Source organism: Medicago sativa, chromosome 2 (genome assembly GCF_051527215.1).
Source record: "Medicago sativa cultivar Bolivia chromosome 2, Bolivia_mono, whole genome shotgun sequence".
NCBI lineage: Eukaryota > Viridiplantae > Streptophyta > Magnoliopsida > Fabales > Fabaceae > Medicago > Medicago sativa.
In genome coordinates this window covers 78,440,840-78,468,336 of record NC_140750.1, presented here as the reverse complement: position 1 = coordinate 78,468,336, position 27,497 = coordinate 78,440,840, and the positions used below count along the sequence as shown (strand labels likewise).

At 33.6% G+C, this 27,497-nt stretch overlaps 2 protein-coding genes across 2 annotated transcripts; both read right to left on the bottom strand.

Moving 5' to 3' along the window:
* Window positions 1-5,973: 5,973 nt before the first annotated feature.
* LOC146951071 (uncharacterized) lies at window positions 5,974-24,226 on the bottom strand. The gene is made up of 5 exons (XM_085748707.1): window positions 24,105-24,226; window positions 7,635-7,780; window positions 6,600-7,119; window positions 6,177-6,327; window positions 5,974-6,094 (listed from the first exon to the last, which is right to left on the bottom strand). Exons 2-5 carry the CDS (start codon window positions 7,770-7,772, stop codon window positions 5,974-5,976), a joined length of 930 nt encoding a protein of 309 aa, XP_085604833.1. The 5' UTR covers window positions 7,773-7,780; window positions 24,105-24,226.
* On the bottom strand, window positions 21,220-24,192 carry LOC146951072 (uncharacterized). Its single transcript, XM_085747041.1, has 7 exons — window positions 24,105-24,192; window positions 23,767-23,912; window positions 22,745-23,264; window positions 22,349-22,499; window positions 22,156-22,266; window positions 21,894-21,972; window positions 21,220-21,763 (listed from the first exon to the last, which is right to left on the bottom strand). Exons 2-7 carry the CDS (start codon window positions 23,902-23,904, stop codon window positions 21,437-21,439), a joined length of 1,326 nt encoding a protein of 441 aa, XP_085603167.1. The 5' UTR covers window positions 23,905-23,912; window positions 24,105-24,192; the 3' UTR covers window positions 21,220-21,436.
* Window positions 24,227-27,497: the final 3,271 nt, after the last annotated feature.

Below are 27,497 nucleotides of genomic sequence, written 5' to 3'. Positions count from 1 at the left end.
ATAGTGGGGGCACTAGTGGGGGTAAACTAAATTCCCCTTGTATATTAAGAACTAGTGGGGGCACTATATCTGATCATATTTCAGTAATCAGAAATAGTTATGAGAACATCGTACGGGATGTTATAGAACCTCAAAGAGGTAAGAAAACAAGAATTGCTAAAGAGTATGGACCTTATGGTTTATACATTGGAAGAAGATCCATTAAGCCTTAAAGAAGCTATATCCTCATTGGATGTTGAATTATGACAAGAAACAATAAACGATGAAATGGATTCTCTAGAGTCTAACAAAACATGACACTTTGTTGACTTGCCTCATAGTTGCAAACTAATCGGTTGTATTTGGATTTTGGAAAAGAACTAAAACTTGATGGTACGGTTGATGAATACAAGGCTCTCCTCCTTGTAGTCAAAGGTTTTAGACAAAGAGAAAAATATAGACTTCTTCGACATTCATTCACCAGTCACGAAAATCATATCCATAAGAGTACTAGTCCCTTTAGTCGCCGTTCATAACTCGATAGTACTCCAAATGGATGTGAAAGTTGCCTCTTTTTATGGTGAACTAGAAAAAGAAATCTATATGAAACAACCTGAAAGTTTTGCGATTCATGTACAAGAAAACATGGTCTGTAAGTTAGATAATTATTTGTATGGTCTAAAATTAACTCCTGAGGAATGACATGAAAAAATTTGACATTCTAATGTTATCGAATCAGTATAAAGTGAATGAAAGTGACAAATAATATTTGCACGATCATATGTCTCTATGAAGACAACTTGCTCATATTTGATTTAAAGATTCATGTTATGAATTATGTGAAATCATTGTTTATCAACAACATTGATAAGAAAGACCTAGACAAAATTGAAGTAATTCTTGATTTCAAGATTACTAGATCCAGAAAAGATAACTTTTTTGATAAATCTCACAAAGTTGAGAAGATCTTAAGGAAATGTAATTATTTCACTGTAAACTTGCAATCATATATTATGATCCAAGTGTAAGAACACTTGAGATGGAGTTAGAAAAACAGAATATACGAGCATCATTGACAGTACTTAGGTATGTCATTAAATGTATTAGACCCGACATTGCTGATGTCGTGAAACTCTTGTGCAAGTTTACTAGTAGACAAATGAGAAGCATTGACATGCTATTGAAAGAGTCATGAGGTGCCTTAAGAAGACTATGACTCTAAGATTAAATTATGAGGAGTAACCTATTGTACTTGAATGGTATAAATTTCAAAATAGAACATCCTTCAGATGAGTCTTAAAGCGACCAGTGACTGCATATTAAGCATCATTGGAAAAGTTATTTGTTGAAACAAATGATATTGACTCAGTCCATTATGGAATGAATCTGAGATGAGAACACTATAGAAAACTAGTGAAGAAGCAAGTTGATAAGATGCTTGCTAGTTGAGAACCCTTAGTGGGTAGAGCCGTTTCCAGAAGTGTTAATTTATTGTGATAGTCTGCAGCTATTACAAAATTGAGAATCGTTACCACAATGGTAAGAGATGATTATTAAGTCATGAACACATAAAGTATTGGAGAGCTAGCTACTCTCAAAAGGAACGGTTAAAGTAGATCATGTACGTACTGATAAAGAATTAGTCAATCCTTTGACGAAAGGAATTACTAAAAAGAAAGTCCTAAACACATCCAATAGGATGAGACTAATGCCCAAAGGTCACAAGTGATGGTAACCCGACCTACATGACTGGAGATCCCAAGAAATAGGTTCAATGGGTAATAACAAGTCACAAGTGATAGAACATGCTATGATAAAAGTAAGAAAGCATGATTCCTGCAGCAACAGAAGGATGAGATAATAGAAATTAAACTCTTAATGAGATCTATACTCTATTTGGAGTGGAGTACATAGCTACAGGAGTACTCTTGATAGACTCACCTATACGAATGTGGAACTGATGCCGGTTTCTATGGGATTCGGGGCAGAATACCTAGAGCGTTCGTTAAAACCGGGATACACGTGCAAGGCCATAAACACACGGGCTTTTAGAATACATCTTATGAAAAGGTTTGTGTGTGAGTTCTATGTCTGAGATAGAGTTCAATGCTGTAAGCAACTCTTGTTAATCAGAATTTTACTCGCTATGCAAAGGTTCAAGTTGTAGGCGACACCTTTGTTTACTAGCAAATCTTATGGAGACGTTTATGACGTTATTTCTGAAACCATTTTTTAAATTCAAGTGGGGGATTGTTGGAACATGTGTGAAAATTGAGTAAAAAGACTAAACACAAATTCCCATGTCGGGTAGAACTAGTGTTGTGTGAATTGAAAAAAGTGGAAGTCCCACATCGGATGGAACACACACATTAGTAATGTTTATATAGTGGGGGTGTACCTCTAATTAATGGGGGTACATAAGCACTAGAAAAAAAATATATATTGATATATATTTTATTATTTGGTAATGATAAATTAAATAATTAATTTAATCATTATTAGAAAGTGCTTTCTTAGTCCCCAAGTTTTGCTAAAATATTTTGTAACGCAATCTAGAATATTTTGGTGCTTAATTTGAAATATATTTTGGTACATAATATAATATATTTTTGTACTCAATATAATATATTTTGGTACTCAATTGAGATATTTTTGTACTAGATCTAATATGTGAATTACTTAATGACAAAGTAATGTATTACTTGTTCCCAAAGTTTCTCACTTATTAGTTGTGAATTTTCTCTATAAATAGAGAGCTCACACAGTGCATTCTACACACCAAAGAGTTTCATTGAGTTGTCGGGAACTCTTTCTCTCTTCTCCCTTTCTTGACTTGTGTTGACGAGTCTTTCCTCTCTTCTCCCTCCTTCGACTTGTTTAACAAGTCCTTCTCCTTTTTCTACTCCTTTCTGTCCCTTCGGAATTAAGAGTGTTCTTAAGACCATAGTCCCTTTTCGGTTGAATGTCCCTTCGGAATTAAGAATGGTCTTAAAAACATAGTCCCTTTGGTAATATACGTCCCTTCGGAATAAAGAATACTTTTAAGATCATAGTCCCTAATTTGAATAATAATGTCCCGTCGGAATCAAGAATGATCTTAACGGTATATAAATATTATAATAATATTTTTTCTATTTGAGGAGAAATGGTGGTAACACCATATTTGAGTGGTCATAGTACCATATTGATAGTTTGGAGAACTTAAAGGTTAGAATGGTGGAAACACCATATTTGAGTGGTCTTAGCACCATAATAGAATGGTAATAATACCATATTAAAGTGGTTTCAATATTAAAGAGTGGTCTTAGTACCATATTTGAAGGTGTAATTCTCGAACGATTTTCTACAGTGCAGTAGTTAATCGAACAGTTGTAGCTGGGCTTGTTTTATCCTGGAGGCGGCGTGGTTGATAGTCTACCTTGCACAATTTTGGGTAGTGCCACGAAACGTCTTAAAGAGAGCGACCTGGTCGTGACTCAACCTACTAACAACTTCGGTAGATAATAAAATTTGGAAATCCAAATACAACAGTTTGAAAATCCAAAAACAACATGAAATTTGCAAGAAAATTGGACTATAATCTCTTTGCTTCTGATATGGTTTATTTGTTGTTCTAATTGGCTTTTTCAAAGTGTATGTATGTATGCAAACATTTATTCAAAGTTGATGTAAATGTGTATTGAAAGTGTATGCAAATAAAGTTATCTTTGCTTCTTTTTAGGTGTATGTATGCAAGTGAACATGTTTCTATTTGCTTCAAAAAAGAATAACCACTTAGAAGCTCTAACAAATGTTCATGAGAATGACCACCCTTTCTGCAATTTTATTCTCTCTTTAAGATTGTGAATAATTATCATTGGTGATTGTTTTTCTTTGCTTTTTTCAGCATCAAGGTTCAAGTTTCTCCATCTTACATCAGCAAGAAGCTTGCTATCAGTGAAAGAACTTATATGTTAATTTTATTATTACATGAATGTAATTAATGTCTTAATATGGCTATTTAAATTGTAATTTATTGAATATGTTGTGTCAATTGATTAACCTTAAAATTAGTATGAATGGGCTTAATAATATGTATTGAATCTATACACAAGCCAATTTTTAGAATTACTAAGGAAAAAAAAACCAGAAATCTTTTACTATTGAAAGGTATTTTCTTGAAAAAATTTATGAGCTAAATTTAATTTGGTCCATTAAGGAGTTAACCGATTGAACCCACCCGTGTAACCAGCTTATCTGATTAAACTGAAACCGACTAAACCGAGACATTAAATGGGCAGAATTGAGCCTAGAAGTTCCAACCGTGGGTTAGTGCGGATTGAGATTTTGGCTCGATTTCCGACCGAAACCGACCGATGTCCAACCCTACCCTTAGGGCGTATGTTGGCATTTGCTTTTTTAGACAATCATATGATTATAAGAACACTTTTGTCACCTTTACAGTTATCATTACAATAGAAATAAAAAAAAAAAAAAACTAAGTTCCAACTAGAATAATTGTAGCATTGTATTCGACAACTTTTGGGTGATGGACTAGAAATCTGTTTATTCATTCCACAAGTTCTACTTGTGAATTATTTTTTGATACTTTAAACATGAAAAATATCTATGGTTAGTTTCTCCTTAAAAAAAAAAAAAACAGAAATCTATGGATAGTTTCATCTTCATTTTGCGGTTGTGGACTCAATCTTTTGATTTTACTTATCACTTACTACCATTCTTGAACGTCATCATTGTGTTTCCTTATTAATGCACACACTGTTGTCATGTGTGCAGAGTCCAATGTAAGCCATGTAAAGCAATTATGAACACCTATTTATTTAATTCTTGGAAAACAAGGTAACAAGAAATTTCCAAGTTAACAGTAAAAATAAAACTAGAAAGATAAAGCAAGAAACAAAAATATGATCAGTCCAAACGCAAACACAATTCACATAATACTAGAGACACTAATTGTCTTCATATATAAAAGAAAATTCCTAAGTATTTTTATTCTTATTCTTTTTCAGGTATTAATGGTAGTAAGGGACAACTTGTATCAGATCATGGATTTACCCTCTTCCTTGAATGCTTCTAGAGATACATTTAAGTATTGAATCTGCTAGGTCTCGTGATCAATCTCTTGGGCCTTTGTTTTGGTGTATCACTAGAACTTGTATCCACCTTTATTGGACCATTTTTGTCTCTTGTATTAGGTCCCTTTTGATTTGTATCATGGGATCCTATTTGCTTTGTAACACAAGCCTCAATGGGTTGTGTACATTCATTTGAGTGATGTTGCAATGATGGATTTACTACCTTTCGATCTTTTTTGTTTCTCCTTACATAGATCTTCAACACTTTGGGCCTATCCTGCTGACCCTGGTCCTTGACATCACTTGCACATCCTTCAGATTCATTTTCAGAAATAGGTTGATCTTTGATTCCATCCTCAGTGATTTGCATCCTTGTTGAACAAACCTTCTCAACCTGTCAATATATCCAATGGCATGTAGTTAGGTGAGAGATAATATCTAGTATTGGAAAAGCATTGAAACTGTTTTTTTTTTAAGAGAAAAGCTATCTCAACAATAAAGGAAATAGTAAAAACTCTAGGGTTTATGTAAACCTAAAGAAGTATCCATAGACACAACTAGTAAGAGTTTACTCAATACAAAAAATATTGTATAAAACATTTGCACGACTTGTTATCAAGATTAATATTTAATATACAAGCCCTTACTACTTACATGCGATTCTGTCACTTCAAGCTTTGAGAATTGTTTCTCTGCCAGCATTAAATCTTGCAAACTATTTGAGAAAGCTTCTCTGCAAAGAACATATTATGCAAATATACAACATTATTTTATGGAAAAGGTGAAACGAAAACATAAGATGGAAATAGGAAATAATTTAATCAAACCTATGCTATGTTTCCGAGGCTTCTAATTATTAGGTCAATATTCATTATTGTAAATCAATCTAAATATAGCATCAGAAAATGGGAAATGTGAATTATACCAACCTAGAAATCCATTCTGAGATTATTTCAGAGTAAGGAAGCATATGGAAGTACTTGACAACCGAGGTGGCCTTCCAACTGCTAGAACTTCTTTCGACCAAAGGACCCCGAAAGCTATACAAAAATGAGATATCAAATGTTATAGAGAAACACACAAAAAGTTTGTCATAGAAAAGCCATATCGATTGTAGCGAACCTTTCAATTAAATCTTTGATAGGAACTTGAGTAAACCCTTCATCAATCAACTCTGAGCACTTCATTATATAAAAACGAGAAGCTGTCCTCTCTTTGCTCTGGGAATACACAGTATAACTTCCCAAAAGCATCATATCAATACTATTGACACCTATTCATAAGGGAAATATGAAATCATTATATAAGAATCATGTTCGACTTTTATGAATTAAAAAAATGCATGTTAAAACTAATTAATAGAGAAGAAACTATTTACTATACAGAAAATAACGAAAAACAAAGCATGTCCTGATATAAACCTCAAGATTTATAGAAAACATAAGAAAAGTGTACACCATGACTCCATGAGTCATGCTGACATTTGATTCCAATTGTGAATAAATTAAAACTAATGCAATCTTTATGTAAAAGAAGGATAATTACCTGCAATTTCCTTAACAGCAGAATATCCAACTTGCAAGAGTTGATCTTCATTTAATATGACTTTCGAACGCTTCATAATTACTCTTCTTCTTTTGTATGGAGATTTGATTTCACTTGTAACTTCAGAAATTTGATCTGATGTATCAACATCTTTTTCAATCAATGACCATACTCCATGAAGGATGGAATTAAAATTCAAGAAGCAGTTTTCCTTCTCATTATCAACCAAAAGGACCGCAACTTTTGAAATGGGCCAACCCTCTATATTAGGATCATTTTTCAATGCATCTAAATATAAGCATATATCATAGGCACTCATGATCGCTTTTTCTGCTAATGAAAGTTGCTGCTCCGCGTCAACAAGTTCAGCATATTCAGGCAGCAACGTGAATTTCATATATGCTGACATTGCTGGACTTAGATCCACAATGATCTTGCAAAATTCCCTATATGGCAAAAATGCTAGCTCTTGATTCAGTTTTTTGTGGTAGTAGTTGTTCAATAACGCGACTGAATGCACCTACACCATAATCATATAATTAAATACTTTGGTTCTTCATCATTAAAACCAAATAGGATAATTCAATTAGATGTTAATTAATCTTTGGATTGCCATATCTAATGGGAACTTCAAGTAGATGTTAAAATCAGGAACTTCAATTTGATGTAATTAATCTTTCAATTTTAAAATCAAATGAGATTTTTTTTGAAAATATTGGCAAAGGGGAAATTTTTATAAATCATGAAAATATTGGCAAAGGGGAAATTTTTATAAATCAAATGATACTAATGACGAATTCATAACCGTCTTCAAGGGGATTTGAACTCTTTACCTGGAGGTAACAAGGCTAAGCTCGTACAACTGAGCAATCACCTCAAGTGTAAATCAACTTCTATTAAATGTTAATTAATGAAATTTAAAATAATTTTGTTTAAAAAGGCGTAACAAAAATCATGTCCAAATAGTCACCAAGAGCTATTAGTTAATCTTTGGATTGCCATAAAAAAAGGTTCAAGGTGGATGAAAAAAAAAACCTGTTTTGCAACTTTTTCATGTTGTGATAGTGGAAGATCATCATTGGTAGAATGATCTTCCTGCAGCAATGGATCTACCAAGTATTCAAGGAAAGCTCTGATTGCATCAACAGTTGGACACACTTCTGATACATCCATGTTTGAATCTGATTTTCAAAAATCCAATAATTGATTATGGTTATAGTTGTCACATATAAGAAGAAAAAAAATGGTAAGAAAGAAAGTTTCAATTGAATTCAAGCATCATGGTCTTGGACAATAAAACATGCATGTTCTATAATCCCAAAAAACCAAGCATATTGTTTTTTTTTTTTTTTTTAGTAAAACCAAGCAAAATGTAACAATAAGTTTACGTTTTCTTTTAGATTTTTGGAGTTTACCTTTGGGAATTTGGAGTTGGAAAATGTTACAATGAGTTAAAAAAATGCCAGCTAGTCAAGAGGAGAGTAATCTCACTCTTTGTTCTTGTATTTATCATAAAACTAGTGTGGTAATGCACATATGTGTACTCCTTCCGTCCTAAATTGTAAGCAAAAAATAACTTTTTAGGTACATCCAATAATTAATGCATCTAACTCATAAATGTGACCGGATACATTAATTATTCAATGTACCTAAAAAGTTATTTTGTACTTATAAATGTGATCGGAGGGAGTATATGAATAAATTAAATATTGTGACTTTTTGACCAAAATTTAATGTATTGCAATACAAAGACTTCTCATGCATTAATGATGATAATTAAAGTTGTCAAACTCCGGTCATTTTTCTAAGAAACAAAAGTGAGAATATTTCTGGTCCATTTTATAAGAAACATTGACCAATTTTTAAGTGTGTTTGAAGCTAAATTTCATTTGTGCCCTTATTTATTATGAGAGAGAATATTAAAAGTAAGTAAGTTGGTGGAATCAAGAGTAATTAATTTAGGGGTATTCATGGAAAAAAAATTAAATGTAGAGGTGTATTAAATGAAGATAACTATTTTCAATATATTTCCTTGGTCTTGATGATTTATATTTTTTGTTTCTTATATAAAGGAGCGAAGGGAGTATAATAGAAGTTGATTTACACTTGATTTCCTTGGTCTTGATGATTTATATTTTTTGTTTCTTATATAAAGGAGCGGAGGGAGTATAATAGAAGTTGATTTACACTTGAAGTTGTCTACTTGAAATCGATTTCTAACCTTGATTCGTAAAATCGTAGAAAATGAACCAAATATGAAAATTTAGATGAAAAAAAAACTTTTGATAATTTCCTTCGAGTTTACCAGTTTTTACATGAGTTTATCGAGTTCTTCTGAATAAACTCAGTTTTATTTCTAGTTTACTAAAATTCGAATTTATCAATTTTCATCTGCGTGTAAAAACTAATAAGGCATCAAAATGAAACTAAGTGTTGAATGTAAATGATAAACAACATTAGAGAGGTTAGGTAGCTCAACTTGTTTGAGTTAAGGTTAAGAAGTTAGAGGTTATGGGTTTAAATGCAAATCAATATATTTTAATGTAAAAAAAAGGTTTAAATGTGTAATTGGTCCCTGCACTTTTAACAGATTTTGACATTGGTCCCTGCACTTTTTTTTGTTTGGCATTGGTCCCTGCACTTTGTAAAAATATTGGCATTGGTCCCTGTACTTTTTTTTGTTTGGCATTGGTCCCTGCACTTTGTAAAAATATTGGTATTGGTCCCTGCACTTTGAAAAAATATTGGTATTGGTGCCACGTGGCATGAAATGATTGGGACCAATACCAATATTTTTCCAAAGTGCAGGGACCAATACCAATATTTTTACAAAGTGCAGGGACCAATGCCAAACAGAAAAAAGTACAGGGACCAATGCCAATATTTTTACAAAGTGCAGAGACCAATGCCAAACAAAAAAAAGTGCAGGGACCAATGCCAAAATCTGTTAAAAGTGCAGGGACCAATTACACATTTAAACCTAAAAAAAAACTAATTACGAACAATTTGCCATTAGATATTTCAAAAATAAAAAACAATATGCCATTGGAAAAAATTATAATAAGTAAGATTTTTTTTATTAATTTAGTTAATATTTTTATTTACTTGAGATATACATGACAAGGTTCATAAACTTCCCTTCGGTGTGTGCATCTATAATAAAAAAATTATGAACACTTTTTTTTTGTGGTGGTCGGGGTTTGAACCCCGAACCTTGCATATTTTATGCATTGTCCCTACCAACTGAGCTAAGTTCACGAGGAAAAAAAATTATGAACACTTTACCAAATTAGTGAGTGACACTTAGCATTTTAGTTGATTCTTTTTTTTTTTTGGGTCAAGCATTTTAGTTGATTCTAAATTTGATTTTTAAATTACAATACATGCATGGAATTGTAATAAATGTAAATATTTTTGTTCAAAAAATGTTAGTAGCAAAAGTCAAATTATTTATATTTATTTTTCCATTAGAATACATGATATTGTAATAAATGTGATAATTTTTGTCCAAAAACTTTCAAAAAAGTTAAACTATTTGTATTTCAATTTTTTTTACCATGTTATAAGTACGGAGTTTCGACTGTCACTTTGAAGTGACTAATTTCCAGCGATACACAAGAGTCAATGATTGAACCCTTTGAACACTTGTTTAAGGAACCCAAATCTCTTTATCACTTGAATTATTCATTGTTGGTGAGCAACTAAAGTAAAAAAATGTGCATGGTTTTAATTTTTTTAGATCTTGGTTTTGGGTAGAAACAAACATTGGAGTACATGTAATAAAGAAGAATCAGAATGTGTGTGGGTGAGCACCGTGAGAAAGAAGAAATTGTTAAAGATCGGCCTTTTGGATAATGCATAATATATGCAGGATCTGGAGTTCGAACCTCGGCCACCTCAAAAAAAATAATTAAATGATCATATGTGTAATTTTTGAAATTAAGTTAAAGGACCATAGGTGTAATTTTAGTTCTGTAATAGTTGAAATTAATTCATTAATTAAAACAACAACAATAAAATAAATTTGGTTTTATATAATGTTAATAGATATAGATTGTTTTTAATATCTATATTTTGTTTTAGTTATTTTATCTACTCCTAATGTATTTTTTTCTACCTAATCCCCCATTGTTTATAACTCAATCTTGATCCCACCTAAACAAGTAACATTATTAATGTCTAAACCTTCAATTAATAACCATATTATTAATTCTACAACAGTTCATGCATTTGTAAATGAAGAGTCATGCATCGCGAAGTATGACATTAATTCAAAAGGAAGAGATATTTACGGTGCAACTAATCAAATGCAACACAACAATATTCAAAATTGATCACAACAATTTTCTAAACAACACACTCAAATAGTTTAGGCTACAATTTTCTAAACAATACACTCAACTAATTAAATGCAACGTAACATTAGAGATTCTGACATTAATTTCAAAGGAAACGATATTTACAATGCAACACAACATTCAAGACTAATTACCACAATTTCATAACTAAATGCAAGACACATTTAAAACTAGTTACTAAAATTTGGTGTGTAGTTTTTATCATCATTCATTGGTACTAGTCAATATCACCACATTCGTTGCATTTGATTATGTGCATAAATATGCTCAATAAATTTAAATGTAATAAATGAATCACAATTCTGTGAATGAGATTTAGCTTTAAAGACGAGCTTCCACAATATTACAAGAGATGTGCCCGGACTTTGAGTTTTGGAGTTACTAAACTTAGTAGAAAAAAAATGGAGGTGATGGGAAATAATATTTTACAGTAGCTTGAAGTCATGGAACAAACTATGTGAGCGGATCAAATAATCTTTTGAAGCTAAATCCAATAACAAAAACTCAGTGTAAGGCTAGATTGTATGCATGTATTTGAGGCTGTATGTGAGTGTGTTTATGGAAGCCAAATTGTGACACAATTTGGGAAATCGTGGTATGATTTGTTGATAAGGGTTCAGTACAATATTGTGTATGAGCTTTATCGTGGCGCGATTTAGGCAAATTGTGACACGATTTTGTCTGGATCTGAACACTATATAAGCATCCTTTGACCCATTTGTTGAGTAATCTTGGTGAATCTCATGGAAACCAAAGGAGGGAACTTTTAGGGTATTTAGATACTAAAGGTTGAGGGTCTTTGGGTGAGGTTTCAAACTTCAAGATGTGAATCCTGGAGAACCAAAAAAGGGGACTCTTGGGAGAGGGTTGGTGCCTTTAGGGGAGAGATTCATGGGGTTGGGAAACACATCAAAGGAGAGTCTTTGTGAGCAACTTGGGTGAGTCTTACGAGACCAAAAGAGTAGATCATTAGGAAATCAAAAGCTACGGATTGGTTCCCTTTTAGAGTTAGGAAACAATTGGGAAACACCTTGGATCAAGTGAACTCGTTGAGTCTCTTGTTCATGAGAGGAGGAGATTGAGAAAATGGTAGAAATTAGGTTTGTTCTTGGACAGTTTGTTGAAACTAATTTCTTGTAACCTTTTTGTATATCTTTGTAAAGAACTCATTGATAGTGAAGTGGAGAGATCAGTCTCTCTCCCCCATAGTGGGTTAATGTTGTATCGAACTGGGTAAACAATTCTTTGGTGTTGTTTTTTTTCTCTACCCTCTTTATCTTGTTTATTCTTTGGTTCGATTGTGGTTTTTCTTTACACTTGTTTGCTAGATTAGATCTAGATATATTGTTGTTGCTTGTGGTTATTTTGGCTGCCATTTATACTTGCCCAACAAATCTAAATTTCATTGATGTGAGATTTGGAGTTACCGAATTCACAACAGGAAATCTTCTAAAATTTATCAAATTATGAAAAAACTTACAAGAGAACCCAAAAAAGTAGAAATGATCAAGGTCGAAAAGAGGTAATTTTAAGATTTGGTACACCTAGAGTAATAATTTGTAATATTTATAAGGGTAGTGTTAACTTGTGCCCTTAGGGAACATGTTAAAAAATCTAAAAAAAGAAACTTCTCTAAAATTTTGTGCATTTAAATGATTAAAAAGTTAAATATTAAATGCAATGCACACATTCTAATAAGTTCTTTCTATATTTAAATCTTTAACTTGTGCATTCGGGGCACAAATTAACATTTTCCTATTTATAATTTTTAATGTTTGATGGCAGAACCTGCATGCATCTAAAGTACAAGAGAGTGTTCAAGTAATTGGTGCAATTGGCATACAATAAAGCATTCAAGTAAGTGAAATAAATTGTTTTCATTCTCAATTTTGTTGTAAATGATCAACGAGACATTTGCATGCTAATTGTCTATGTTTGATGTATATGTTTTTAGTGCGAACAAAGTAATTTTGGGAGGATGGAGAAGGTGTTGTAAATAATTTAGATTTTTTCAATCCAAACTCTGATTTGGTGGATTTTCGTTGGTTAGATGTTTTCAAAGCACATCAAGATAACTTTTGTTGTTGTACTGTTGTAGGCTTGTAGAAGGGTCGTGGTATTTCTTGTGCTCAGACATTGTGTTATAGTATTTCCATATGAATCTAATTTATTTATAAAGAAAAACAAATATACAAGATTTGATCAATGTAATTTGGGTTTCAATTTTTATAAACTTTGGACGACTTTGAGTTGTGTATAACTATTATTCATTTGCATTGATTTGTGAACAAAAATTTGGGAATTCTTCAAATGTTCACATTTCCATGTAATGCAATATAATTGTAGCATTGTATTGGACAACTTCATGGTGATAGATGTAACACCCTATTTCTATTAAAGCGATAAAACACGCGAATATGACAAATATTCAAGAAATAGACGCTACGTCTAAACAAAATCCAAATTCAACATGCATATATAATAATATCTCAACAGTAGCAGCGGATACAAATAAAATATCCCAACAAAACATGCCATGGTCAACACTACATCAACATATAAAAATAATCCTCCAAGTCCGACAATGGACAAATCTCAACAACATAACAGAATTCAACAGAAACAAGAGGACACTACACCCTAATCAGAGCCTAAAATCTAGACTCGACAACCGACAACGAGACAACTCCCGTTATCTAAGCATCAACTCACCAAAAGCAACTAATCCTGCACGACGTCTACCCATCCATACAGACAGGTAGGTGGCAAAAACCACTGGAGGTTAGCTTTACATTAATCATAATCAATAAATAATAATCGGATATAAAGAAGTCAAATTAATTCTCAAATAGTTGCATAAACAATTAACTTCCATATATACATTCATTCAACCAATCCAAATATTACAAGCAAGCATCCACTTATCACCAATAAACAACATTCACATATTACATCAAGATTTCGTTTCAATATGCAATGCGTCTATACTCGACACATATATGCATGTGGTATCATACAACAACATTAGATGCCAACCGCACATCTAATTAAGAGCACACCTCCTCTTACTATGTAAAAGTACACCTCCTTTTACATTTCATAACTAACTCCATATGATATGATGCATGGACATACAACAATGACCCGATAATGCACAACTTCAACATACAACTACCAATGACAATGTAAATGTACACCTCCAATTACATTGACTAGCTCAACAACATTTGCATTATCAAGTATTCATGTCCACCCACATTCAACAAATCACAATTCACATATGAGTCATCATCACATAAATCATCATCAACTACACAATATCTCACAACAATTCTACATACTTCTCATAAACCAAGCAAAATGGAATAATACAAAATTTATGATAAACATCATATTCAACCTTCAACAACCATTCATATATCCTCAATTAATCATATAAAGTCATTCACAAAAGATTTACAAGGTAATTGGTTCAAAGGAACCGTTTTCAACAAAATTCGTCTATCTTATCTCATTTTCAAAATAATTGAAATTATTGAACCAAACCAAGTAAACAAGATTCAATGCCTCAACTAAGTATACCTCTAGGCCACATGTGAGTGCAGTAGAGGATACTTTGGCGTTTCACCGGCCAAATGTGACGAAATCATGAAAAACTCAAGGTTCGTCTCTCTTTATCATTTTTCAAGGAATTTCTCCTTTTCAAAGCAAAACAAGTTACGACTTGATGAAACCAATCACAACCATTTTCAAATATCATGTAAACCATATACAACTTTGATCCTACTTCAATTCCATGAGAAAAACGAGCTTCCGGAAAATCGACGTTTTGGACCATTTTTCAAAAGTTAAATGAATTTCACCAAAATCAAGTCCAATTTGATTCAATGAAGTTCCAGTAGGATTAAATGTATAAACAGAGGTTAAACAAGTCAAAAGAAACATTTTAGAAAGTCCGGATTGGTCCCCAAGTGCACGAAACGAAAAATCAAGAGTAGCTGAAAAAGGTGTTGCTCGCTTAAGCGAGGGACTGCTCGCTTAAGCGACCAAGCTCCAATAAGTCATGGGCTTGCTCGCTTGGAGCTCGCTTGCGGCTCGCTTAAGCGAACTGGGTCCAAAACGTTCTGGCACGTTCTCTTAGAGCTCGCTTGGAGCTCGCTTAAGCGAAGCTTCATAATTCCTGTCAAAAATGTTTCGGGTCCCAACCCCTTTTCACCCAAAAATCCCAATTTTGATCATTCCAAACCCCAAAACTTAATCCCAAAGATGTTTAAAGGTCATATACATTTCAAAACACTTACACATGCATAAGTTTTGAGATTAAAACATCAATTTAACAAAATTCACCATTTCACCAACACTTTCTCAACTTTCAACAACAACAAATTTCATCATCAATTCACCAAATTCATGATACCCAATGCATCAATTCAACAACAACATATCTAACAACAACAACAATAACATTGGAACATGAATTCATCATCAATCTAACAACCACAACCTTATTCATCATCAATTTCATACAAAAACTCATCATGTTCATATCTACCCATTTTAACATTCAAATTCAACAACAACGACACAATTATCATTCAATTCATGTACATAATCTTATCATCACAATTAAGCACGAATTTCTACAACCAAAAATCAAATTAACCACTTAAGCAAAGAATTAGGGTAGAACTACAACTATTAATTATGATTAAAGTCTAACCCCCTTACCTTAATTCTTCACAAAATCAACTAGGGATTCACTTTAGCTCCCAATGCTTGAATCTCTAGCTCCCTCTAGCCTTCTCTAGATCTTCCTCTTCAAACCCTTATATTCTCTCTATCTCTATCTCTTCTCAATTGTGAAAAATGTTGGTAAAACCCTATTTTCTCTACAAACTAGAGTTTATATAGGTTCAATCTAATTGGGCTCAACTCACAATGCCTTAATGGGCCTAACCCATTTCTATTCTAACCCAAAATGTTACTACTCTCTTAAAGGTAAAATGTAATACTAACGGTCACCTACCGGTAATAAAACAATTCACTACAACTCCTTAGCACTTAGTAAAATAACCACTCTCACTAAGCACTAAAAAGAATCCTCATCAAAATTACTAAATTACCCCTACTCACAAAATGACCAAAATACCCCTGAGTCCAAAATGACTAAAATGCCCTTCTAACACCGAATTCTACAAATCCCAACCGAAAATACACACAGAGGCAAATAATCACATAAGAGCACATACAACCACACATAAAAGCAATTAAGTAAATAATAAAATAAATCTAGCGGAAAATCGGGTTGTTACAACCCTCCCCCACTAAAAAGAATTTTCGCCCTCGAAAATTACCTGACGGAAACAACTCTGGATACAAAACCCTCATCCTATTCTCTGATTCCCATGTGGCACTCTCACCAGTTGGTCCGACCCAAATCACTTTAACCAAAACGATCTCCTTGCCATGCAAACGCTTCACCTCCTGATCCTCAATCCTAACTGGCCAAGTCTCAACAGTCAAATTATCTCTTACTTCCAAATCATCCACTTGAATCACATGAGACACATCATACACATACTTCCGCAACTGAGACATATGAAACACATCACGAAGATTCGACAATGACGGTGGTAACACAATCCGATACGCTACAACCCCCACCTTCTCAATAATCTCAAACGATCCAACAAAACGAGGAGTCAACTTCCGACACTTCAAAGCACGACCCACACCGGTTACAGGATTCACTCTCAAAAACACATGATCAACAACCTGAAACTCAATGTTCTTCCTCCTCTTATCATGATAACTCTTCTGCCTACTCTGAGATGCTCTCATCTTCTCTTGAATCATCTTAACCTTTTCCGTAGTTTCTTGCACAACTTCTGGTCCTAACATAGCACTTTCACCTGACTCATACCAACATAACGGAGTCCTACACCCCCGACCATACAAAGCCTCAAATGGTGTCATTCCGATACTAGAATGAAAACTGTTGTTGTAAGTAAACTCAATCAACGGTAGACATTCGACCCAATTGACACCTTGCTCCAACACACAAGCTCTCAACTAATCTTCCAAACTCTGAATAGTCGTCTTCGTCTGACCATCAGTCTGGGGATGATAAGCAGAACTCAACCTCAACTTAGTTCCCAAAGCAACTTGCAAACTCTTCCAAAACTTAGAAGTAAACCTCGAATCCCGATTCGACACAATACTAGAAGGAATACCATGCAATCTAACAATCTGCTCAATGAAGATCTCAGCCAACTTCGCCACAGACATATCGGTCTTGATAGGAACAAAATGTGCCTACTTCATCAACCGATCAACAATCACCCAAATCAAATCAAAACCCTTCACAGTCTTCGGCATCGCTCCGACAAAATCCATAGAGATACTATCCCACTTCCACTCTGGCACAAACAACGGTTGCATCAAACCCGACGGTTTCTAATGTTCAATCTTAGACTTCTGACAAACCAAACAAGCATACACAAATTCCGCGATCTCTTTCTTCATTCCAGGCCACCAAAACAACCTCTTCAAATCTTGATACATCTTAGTCGCTCCTGGGTGAATACTCAAACTACTTCTGTGACCTTCTTCCAAAATCCTTCTCTTAAGCTCAAGAACATCTGGTACACAAACACGATCATGAAACATCGAAACTCCGTTCTCATCCAATCTGAAGTCTCCACCCTTGCCTTGATTAACCAACATCACACGATCTACAAGTTCTAAATCTTCCTTCTGTCCATTCTTAATCTCTTCCAAAATATTACTTGTCAGCTTCAACATTCCCAACCTCACACCCTCCGGTGTCAACTCACTAACCAAACTCAAATCTCAGAACTGCTCAATCAACTCCAACTCTTTAACCATCAAAGCAGACATATGAAACGACTTCCTACTCAAAGCATCAGCAACAACATTCCCCTTCTCAAGATGATAACTTAGCTAGAAATCAAAATCCTTAAGATACTCCAACCATCTTCTCTGCCTCATATTCAACTCCTTCTGATCAAACAAGTACTTCAAACTTTTGTGGTCACTGAACACTTCAAACTTAGAACCATACAAATAATGCCTCCAAATCTTCAACACATACACCACTGCTGCCAATTCCAAGTCATGAGTCGGATAATTCTTCTCATGCACTTTCAATTGCCTCGAAGCATAAGCCACAACCTGATGATTCTGCATAAGCCCACCACCAAGACCCATCTTAGAAGCATCACAATACACAACAAACGATTCCTTCAGATTCGGCAAGATCAACACTGGAGCTGAAGTCAACCTCTTCTTCAACTCTTGGAAACTCTTTTCACACATAGCATCCCAAACATAAGCTTGTCCTTTCCGAGTCAACTGCGTCAATGGCAACGCCAACTTAGAGAATCCCTCAATGAACCTCCGATAATAACCTGCTAATCCAAGGAAGCTTCTAACTTCAAAAACAGACTTAGGTGATTCCCACTGCAACACTGCATCAACTTTCGACGGATCCACGACAATACCACCTTTAGAAATCACATGACCAAGGAAACTCACTTCCCGCAACCAAAACTCACACTTCGACAACTTAGCAAACAACTTATTCTCCTTCAAGACTCCCAATGCAATCCTCAAATGCTCGGCATGCTCTTCTTCTGACTTCGAATACACCAAAATATCATCTATAAACACTACCACAAAATGGTCCAGAAAAGGATGAAATATCCTATTCATATATTCCATGAAGACACCTGGCGCATTAGATACTCCAAATGGCATCACATAATACTCATAGTGTCCATACCTTGTTCGGAACGCAGTTTTGGATATATCTTCCGCCTTTACTCTAATCTGATGATATCTTGATATCAAATCAATCTTGCTGAACACTTCCGCACCAACCAACTGATCCATCAAATCATCAATCCTCGGAAGCGGATACCGATTCTTGATTGTCACCTTGTTCAACTGCCGATAATCCACACACAACTTCATGCTTCCATCCTTCTTCTTAACCAACAACACAGGAGCACCCCACGGAGAAACACTCAACCTGATAAACTGCTTCTCGAGCAACTCTTCCAACTGCTGGTTCAACTCACCCAACTCTAATCCAGACATCCGATACGGCGCAATCGAGATAGGAATCGTTCCCGGAACCAAATCAATTGCAAACTCAACTTCCCTCTCTGGCGGCAACTCGGTAATGTCGTTCGGAAAAACTTCTGGAAACTCTTGCACTACCAGCAATTCACCAACTCCTTTCTCACTACTTTCCTTCAAGGAAGCAAACGTCATAAACACACTAGCTTCACCGTCCAAAGACTTCTTCACTTGCTCCGCGGTCAAGAACTTCCCACCTTCCTCAGCTACCGGCTTAGAAAATGTTATACTCTTGGTCAAACAATTAATGTTAACACCAAAAGTCAACATCCAATCCATACCAAAAATCACGTCCATATGCTTCAACGGAAGACACACAAGATCCAACTCAAAATCAACGTTACCAAAACTAACAGGACACTTAGCACACACTAAGGAAGTAGTCACCAAACCACTAGCCGGGGTGTCGATAACCATCCCACGAGACAACGGAGTCACAACCAAACCCAAACGCTCAACACAACTAGCCGCAATAAAAGAATGAGTAGCACAGGTATCAATAATTGCAATCAAATGAGTACTATTGATAAAACACATACCTCAGATGAGATTATCCGGATGCTCCACCTCTTCCGCATTCAATGCAAACACCTTTCCCGCCGCCTTCTTCGGCTTGGTACACTTAGTACTGATATGCCCCTTCTCATCACAGTTGTAGCAAGTAATCTCCTTCTCAACATAAGTACACTCAAAAGCCTTGTGACCCGCTTTTCCACACTTGTAGCAACTATCACCCTTCTTGCAATCATTAGCAAAATGACCCAATGTCCACACTTGAAGCACCTGACCTCAACAACATTAGGCTTAGAGTCTCCACCACCTTCTTTCTTCTTTCCTTTGTCCTTGCTATTCGGTTTCCCAAATCCATGACTCTTTCCTTTCTTATCATGCTGAGCCTTGTAATGATTAGCTTTAGCCCTCCCAGCATCATCAAACATACGACACTTATGCACCAAAGTGTCAAAGTCTCGGATCTCCTGAATACACATGTACTGATAGATATCGGGCCTCAAACCGCTCTCAAACTTCACACACTTGGAAACCATCGCATCCTCCGCATTGATGTATGGACAAAACCTCGAAAGCTCTTCAAACTTTGCAGCATACTCAGCTACTGAACGGTTCTCTTGCTTCAAGTTCAAGAATCCCACTTCCTTCTTGGTCCTCAAATCCTCAGGAAAGTACTTCCTCAAAAACTCAATCTTGAACCTAGCCCAAGTCACAGCTTCACCACCGGCCTCAAGTCTTCCCTTAGCATTGGTCCACCAATACTCGGCCTCCTCTGCAAGCATGTGAGTAGCCATCCTGACCTTGTGATCTTCACTAGTCACCATTAGCACGAAAGATCCTCTCCATGGTATTTTGTGCAACACTTGGTACTATGTTCATTATCACAAAACTAGAAGATTGGTGCAACTGTGTTTTGTCCATTTTCTACATTTTCCTTGCGGGAGTTTTTGGCATTTTGAGCTTTTATTTCATGCTCTTTTCTGACCAGGGGATTGTATTAGGATTTCTACCAAAGTCCATCTTTATAATTGTACTGGCTGCAGGTGTTTTCAATTCATATTCGATTCAAATTTTTCTATTCTCTATGTTGTTGTTGGCTTTTGTATGTGCTAGTTTTGCGCCCGTTTTACACAGCTTGTGCTATGTCCTGTTGGATTTTAAAAGAAAAAATCTGAAAGGCCAAAGATCTATAAAATTTGATTTTTTTTTGTGCAAAAATGCAAAAAAATGACTATTAAATTATGTGATTTGAGCAATTGAACTAAACCTAACGAGCCGAACCGAGTTAATAACGAACTCAAATCGAGTCGAGTTCGAGTTAAAAAAAGTTTGTAACGAACTCGAGTCGAGTTTCGAGTTGAACCAAATCTTATCGAGTCGAGTCGAGCTCAAACAAGTTCGATTCGACTCGGCTCATTTCCAGCCCTAGAATGCACACATTGTTGTCATGTGTGCAGAGTCCAATGTAAGTCATGTAGAGCAATTATAAATCACATATTTATTTAATTCTTGGAAAACAAGGTAACAAGAAATTTCCAAGTTAACATGGTAAAACCAAAACTAGAAAGATAAAGCAAGAAACAAAAATATGATCAGTCCAAACGCAAACACAATTCATATAATGCTAGAGACGATACAATTCTTCCTAGGATATAGGATACTGAGACACTAATTGTCTTCATCCCATTGATTAAAATATAAAAGAAAATTGCTAACTATTTTTATTCTTATGCTTTTTCAGGTAGTAGAGATATTTGTATCAGCTCATGGATTTACCCTCTTCCTTGAATGCTTCTAGAGATACATTTAAGTATTGAATCTGCTAGGTCTCGTGATCAATCTCTTGGGCCTTTGTTTTGGTGTATCACTAGAACTTGTATCCACCTTTATTGGACCATTTTTGCCTCTTGTATCAGGTCCCTCTTGATTTGTATCATGGGATCCTATTTGCTTTCGATCTTTTTTGGTTTTCCTTACCCAGGGCTTCAACACTTTTGGCCTATCCTGCTTACCTAGGTTCATGGCATCACTTGCACATCCTTCCGATTCATTTTTAGAAATGGTATCTGAAGCAGGTTGATCCTTGATTCCATCCTCAGTGATGTGCATCCATGTTGAACAAACCTTCTCAACCTATCAATATATCCAATGGCATGTAGTTAGGTGAGAGATAATATATAGTATTGGAAAAGCCTTGAAAAATATTGTATAAAACATCTGCACAACTTGTTATCAAGATCAATTACAAGCCCTTACTACTTACATGTGATTCTGTCACTTCAAGTTTTAAGAATTGTTTCTCTGCCAGCTTTAAATCTTGCAAACTATTTGAGAAAGCTTCTCTGCAAAGAACATATTATGCAAATATCCATCATTATTGTATGGAAAACGTAAGATGGAAATGAGAAATAATTTAATCAAACCTATGCAATCTTTACGAGGCTTCTAATTATGAGGTCAATATTCATTACTGTAAATCAATATGAATTTAGCATCAGAAAATGGGAAATGTGAATTTTACCAACCTAGAAATCCATTCTGAGATTATTTCAGAATAAGGAAGCATGTGGAAGTACTTGACAACTGGGGTGGTCTTCCAACTGCTAGAACATCCTTTGACCAAAGGACCTCGAAAGCTATACAAAGATGAGATATCAAATGTTATAGAGAAACACACAAAAAGTTTGTTATAGAAAAGCCATATCAATTGTAACGAACCTTTCAATTAAATCTTCGATAGGAACTTTAGTAAACCCTTCAACGATCAACTGTGAGCACTTCATTATGTAAAAGCGAGAAGCTGTCCTCTCTTTGCTCTGGGAATACACAGTGTAACTTCCCAAAAGCATCATATCAATACCATTGACACCTAGTCATAAGGGAAATATGAAATTATTATATAAGAATCATGTTCGACGATTATGAGTCAAATAATGCATGTTAAAACAATTTAATATACAGAAAATAAAGAAAAAACAAAGCATGTCCTGATATGAACCTCAAGATGTATAGAAAACATAAGAAAAGTGTACACCATGAGTCACACTGGCATTTGATTCCAATTTTGAATAAATTAAAACTAATTCAATCTTTATGTAAAAGAAGGATAATTACCTGCAACTTCCTTAACAGCAGAATATCCAACTTGCAAGAGTTGATCTTCATTTAATATGACTTTCGAACGCGTCATAATTACACTTCTTCTTTTGTATGGAGATTTGATCTCACTTGTAACTTCAGAAATTTGATCTGAAGTAACAACATCTTTTTCAATCAATGACCATACTCCATCAGTGAAGGAATTAAAACGCAAGAAGCAGTTTTCCTTCTTACTATCGACCAAAAGGACTGCAACTTTTGAAATGGGCCAACCCTCTATAATAGGATCATTTTTCGATGGATCTAAATATAAGCATATATCATAGGAACTCATGATCGCTTTTTCTGTTAATGAAAGTTGCTGATCGATGTCAACGAGGTCAATATAATCAGGCTGCAACGTAAATTTCATATATGCTGACATTGCTGGTCTCAGATAGACAATGATCTTGCAAAATTCCCTATATGGCAAAAATGCTAGCTCTTGATTCAGTTTTCTATGGTAGTAGTTGTTCAATAACACGACTGAATGCACCTACACCATAATCATATAATTAAATACATGTGGTTCTTCAACGTTTAAATCAAATAGGAACTTCAATTAAATGTTAATTAATCTTTGGATTGCCATATCTAATAGAAACTTTAAGTAGATGTTAAATTCATGAACTTCAATTAGATATTAAAATCAAATAAGAACTTCAATTTGATGTTTACTAATCTTTCAATTTTAAAATCAAATGAGAACTTTTATTAAAATACTGGCAAAGGGGAAATTTTTATCGATCAAAATGGCACTAATGACCAATATTTTGAACTCTTTACCTCTTTACCTGGAGGTAACAAGGCTAAGCTCGTACAACTGAGCAATCACCTCAAGTTTAAATCGTCTTCTATTAAATGTTGATTAATGAAATTTAAAATAATTTTGTTTAAAAAGGCGTAACAAAAATCATGTCCAAATAGTCACCAATAGTTATTAGTTAATCTTTGGATTGCCATAAAAAAAAAATTTCAAGGTGAATGAAAAACAAAACCTGTTTTGCAACTTTTTCATGTTGTGATAGTGGAAGATCATCATTGGTAGAATGATCTTCCTGCAGCAATGGATCTACCAAGTATTCAAGGAAAGCTCTGATTGCATCAACAGTTGGACACACTTCAGATACATCCATGTTTGAATCTGATTTTCAAAAATCCAATAATTGTCTATAGTTTTAGTTGGCATATATAAGAAGAAGAAAAAATGGTCTTGGGCAATAGTACATGCATGCTCTATAATCCCAAAAAACCAAGCATATTGTTTTTCTTTTGAGTAAAACCAAGCAAAATGTAACAATAAGTTTACGTTTTGATTTAGATTTTTGGAGTTTACCTTTGGGAATTTGGAGTTGGAAAATGACAGCTATAGATGAACCAAAAATGAAAATGGTGAGAGGAGAGTAATCTCACTCTTTGTTCTTTGTTGGTGATGTGCTCAATCACTATGCTCTACCCTGTATTTATAATCACTAGTGTGGTAATGCCCATATGGATTATATTGCAATTATATTAGAAAATTAAATGTTTGCGATAAATATATGAATAAATTAAATATTTTGACTATTTGACCAAAATTTAATGTATTACAATACAAAGACTTCTCATACATTAATGATGATAATTAAAGTCTTCAAAATTGTACTCCCTCCATTCCAAATTATATGACGTTTTATGTATTTCACACATACTCCCTCCGTCCTTATATTTAACCACCCATTTGACTTTACTTTTGTCCCTAAATCTAAACCCCTTTTCAAATTACTAGATGCATTTATTATTTTTTCCTAAACATACCCCTAATTAATACTACTAACTTGTTTTGAAATTTAAAAAGTCAAATTTAATACATATACAAATAAAAGACAATATGGTAATATTAACACACAAAACAGACATAATAATTACATTGTCAGCTTTTCTTAAGAAATGTGAAAAAAAAGGAAAGGGATGTTACATTAAGGGACGGAGGGAGTATTAAGAAATGTAATTAATTTTGTATGGGAAATATGTATTATAAGTTGTTTTATAAAATTGTCCTTAATTAATGTTATTGGAAAAATAAAATAAATAATTAAAAGAAAAGAGAGTAATAAATAGTTAAAGGTGTAATAAGAAAAGCAACATGGTATGGTAAAGCGACTTATAATTTATGACAAATTTTTTCCCAAAACGACTTATAATTTGGGACATAAGAAGTAACTTTTAGTAAACTTGTTTTGTTTATGTGAAATTGATTTCTAAAATCTATTCGCAGAATCGTACAAATTTACATCATATCTACAATATAAACAATTCAAACCTCTTCTATTCTCAAGTACACATGGCATGGTTCTAGACTCTATTACAATTAATGATATACTGATTCAAATGTTTATCAAGTACAGGTCGAATGAGCTTTCAATGCATTCATTGCTTTGAAAATCAAATTCAAATCTCTTCATTTCGGCATTCAAGCGCATAACATCTCTCCATATCTCTGCATTCAAAGGCTTTGAAAATCATTGGCATATATAAGGCACATAAAATAAACCTTAGACATCATTCCCACTTTTCTTATGATTCAATATCAGTAATTTCAATAATTTTATAATGTTTAGTGTTCTTATGTGCACTTTGCTTTTGATTTTCATTGTAGATGTTTGATTTATTCAATTTTACCAATCGTTAATCGGATTTGTACATGAAATTTGAGCCAGAGATGTTGCTTATTTTGTTATGGTTGTTGTTATGTTGTCTACTATCTTCTCTCCCTCATCACAAAATGGCGCCATGATAATTGCTTTTTTTTTTGAGAGGATGATAATTGTTTGTTGCAATGACGAAAATGTCATTTTTTCCCGAATTGACTCTAACAGTCCATTTATCAATAATCGACCACCATTCGTGGAGCTCATCCTACCGATTATACATACCCTTCTTAATCTCATATCACAAAAGGGTTGTTCTTTCTTTTTGCATCACTTATATCATATGTGATTAGGTTGCAGTGATATCATGGTTTTGTTCCACTGTTAAAAAAAAATCATGGTTTTGTTCCGGTGATCTTTTTTGGAAGATACATTAACTATCCATTTAGATACTGTCAAAAGTTTAACGGTAAAATTTTGAAATAAAGAATAGTAACGTATATTTTGAAAGGCAAACAAAGAGTAGTAAATATATCTTTTTTTTTATTAGTGATAAGGTCATACTTCTCTCAGCTTACTTTTGTCTAAATAAAAGCTCTACAACTATAGCTAAAAAAACTATAGCTAAATATCAGAGCTCTTGAAAAAAAAAAAGTTAAAATTGTTTTGCTTTAAATTTATTTTAAGTTTAAAAGGTACATTTCGGTTAAAAGATGGATGGCGATTTTTTTTTTTTAACTTAAAATTAATCTTAAATTTAACATTTGTTTCGTACAATATTTTTAATTAATCTTAAATTTAACATTTGTTTCGTACAATATTTTTCATAAAAGATATTATAATAATAAAAATATAAATAAACGAGAGATCCTCCAACTCTACCCAATCCCATGATCTCACAATTAAGTGATAACTAATACAATACAATATTTTCATTTTTGAAAGAACAATACAATACAATATTTTTAATTTTTGTCAAAAAATACAATATTTTTAATGACAATACAATATTTTCATTAAAAATATTCATATCTGCATTAATGTATAAATTAATGTCTGTTAAAATTTACATCTCCTTTCTTAAATAAAAATTAATCACATCTCCTTAATTAGTCCACTCTACCGTTAGCGATTTTTTTTTAACTTAAAATTAATCTTAAATGTTTTTTTGACAAAAACTTAAAATTAATCTTAAATTTAACATTTGTTTCGTATATTTTTCATAAAATATATGATAATAATAAAAATATTTATAAATAAATAAGAGATCCTCCAATTCTACCTACAATCCAACCCCATGGTCTCACAATTAAGTGATAACTAATACAATACAATATTTTCATTAAAAATATTCATATCCACATTAACGTATAAATTAATGCCTGTTAAAATTTACATCTCCTTTCTTAAATAAAAATTAATTACCTCTCCTTAGTCCACTTTACCATTAATACTAACATTGCATTGTTTATAATTTGAATTTTTTTTTTTGGTGGTTTCCGGGGGTTCGAATCCCAGACCTTGCATATTTTATGCATTGTCCATACCAACTTTTTCTTTTTTTTGTGGTGGCCAGGTTCGAACCCCGGACCTTGCATATATTATTCATTGTCCATACCAACTGAGCTAAGCTCACGAGGACTTATAATTTGAAATTTGTAGTAGTAGTAGTATTTTTTGACAAAAATTTGTAGTAGTAGTAGTATTTTGTAGGGAAATGCTAACATATTATTTGTGGAAACGTTATAACGTGTCATTAGGCCATGTGCTCTTAGAACACATATTAGAGTAAACCCTATTTTTTATGCACTATTTAAATCAAAATTATCATGACTTCTCAATTAAAGAAAAAAAAGCACTCCTACTTATTGTCTCTTTGACCATAAAGCGATATAGATAAATATACAAGTTTTTCTCAAGAAAATCGAGTGTAAATTTTTCTAATATAAGAGAAAAAAGGATTGTATGTTTTAACATAAGAGAGTTAGAACTATAGTTCAAGTTTCTCTTAAGTGAGGAGAGCATAATTTGCTCTAACAAAAATTATAGCAAATGGATGAAAATACTTGCAATCTAAAGAAGAGTTGTTCATTAAAAAT

Excerpts from the sequence above, each read along its gene's own strand:
- LOC146951071 (XM_085748707.1), bottom strand. The coding sequence starts at position 7,772 with ATGGATGTATCAGAAGTGTGTCCAACTGTTGATGCAATCAGAGCTTTC. Across the intron at positions 6,328-6,599 it reads TGCTGTTAAGGAAATTGCAG|GTGTCAATAGTATTGATATG; the intron begins GTAATTATCCTT and ends CCTTATGAATAG. Across the intron at positions 6,095-6,176 it reads ATCAAAGATTTAATTGAAAG|CTTTCGGGGTCCTTTGGTCG; the intron begins GTTCGCTACAAT and ends ATTTTTGTATAG.
- LOC146951072 (XM_085747041.1), bottom strand. The coding sequence starts at position 23,904 with ATGGATGTATCTGAAGTGTGTCCAACTGTTGATGCAATCAGAGCTTTC. Across the intron at positions 23,265-23,766 it reads ATGAAAAAGTTGCAAAACAG|GTGCATTCAGTCGTGTTATT; the intron begins GTTTTGTTTTTC and ends ATTATGGTGTAG. Across the intron at positions 22,500-22,744 it reads TGCTGTTAAGGAAGTTGCAG|GTGTCAATGGTATTGATATG; the intron begins GTAATTATCCTT and ends CCTTATGACTAG.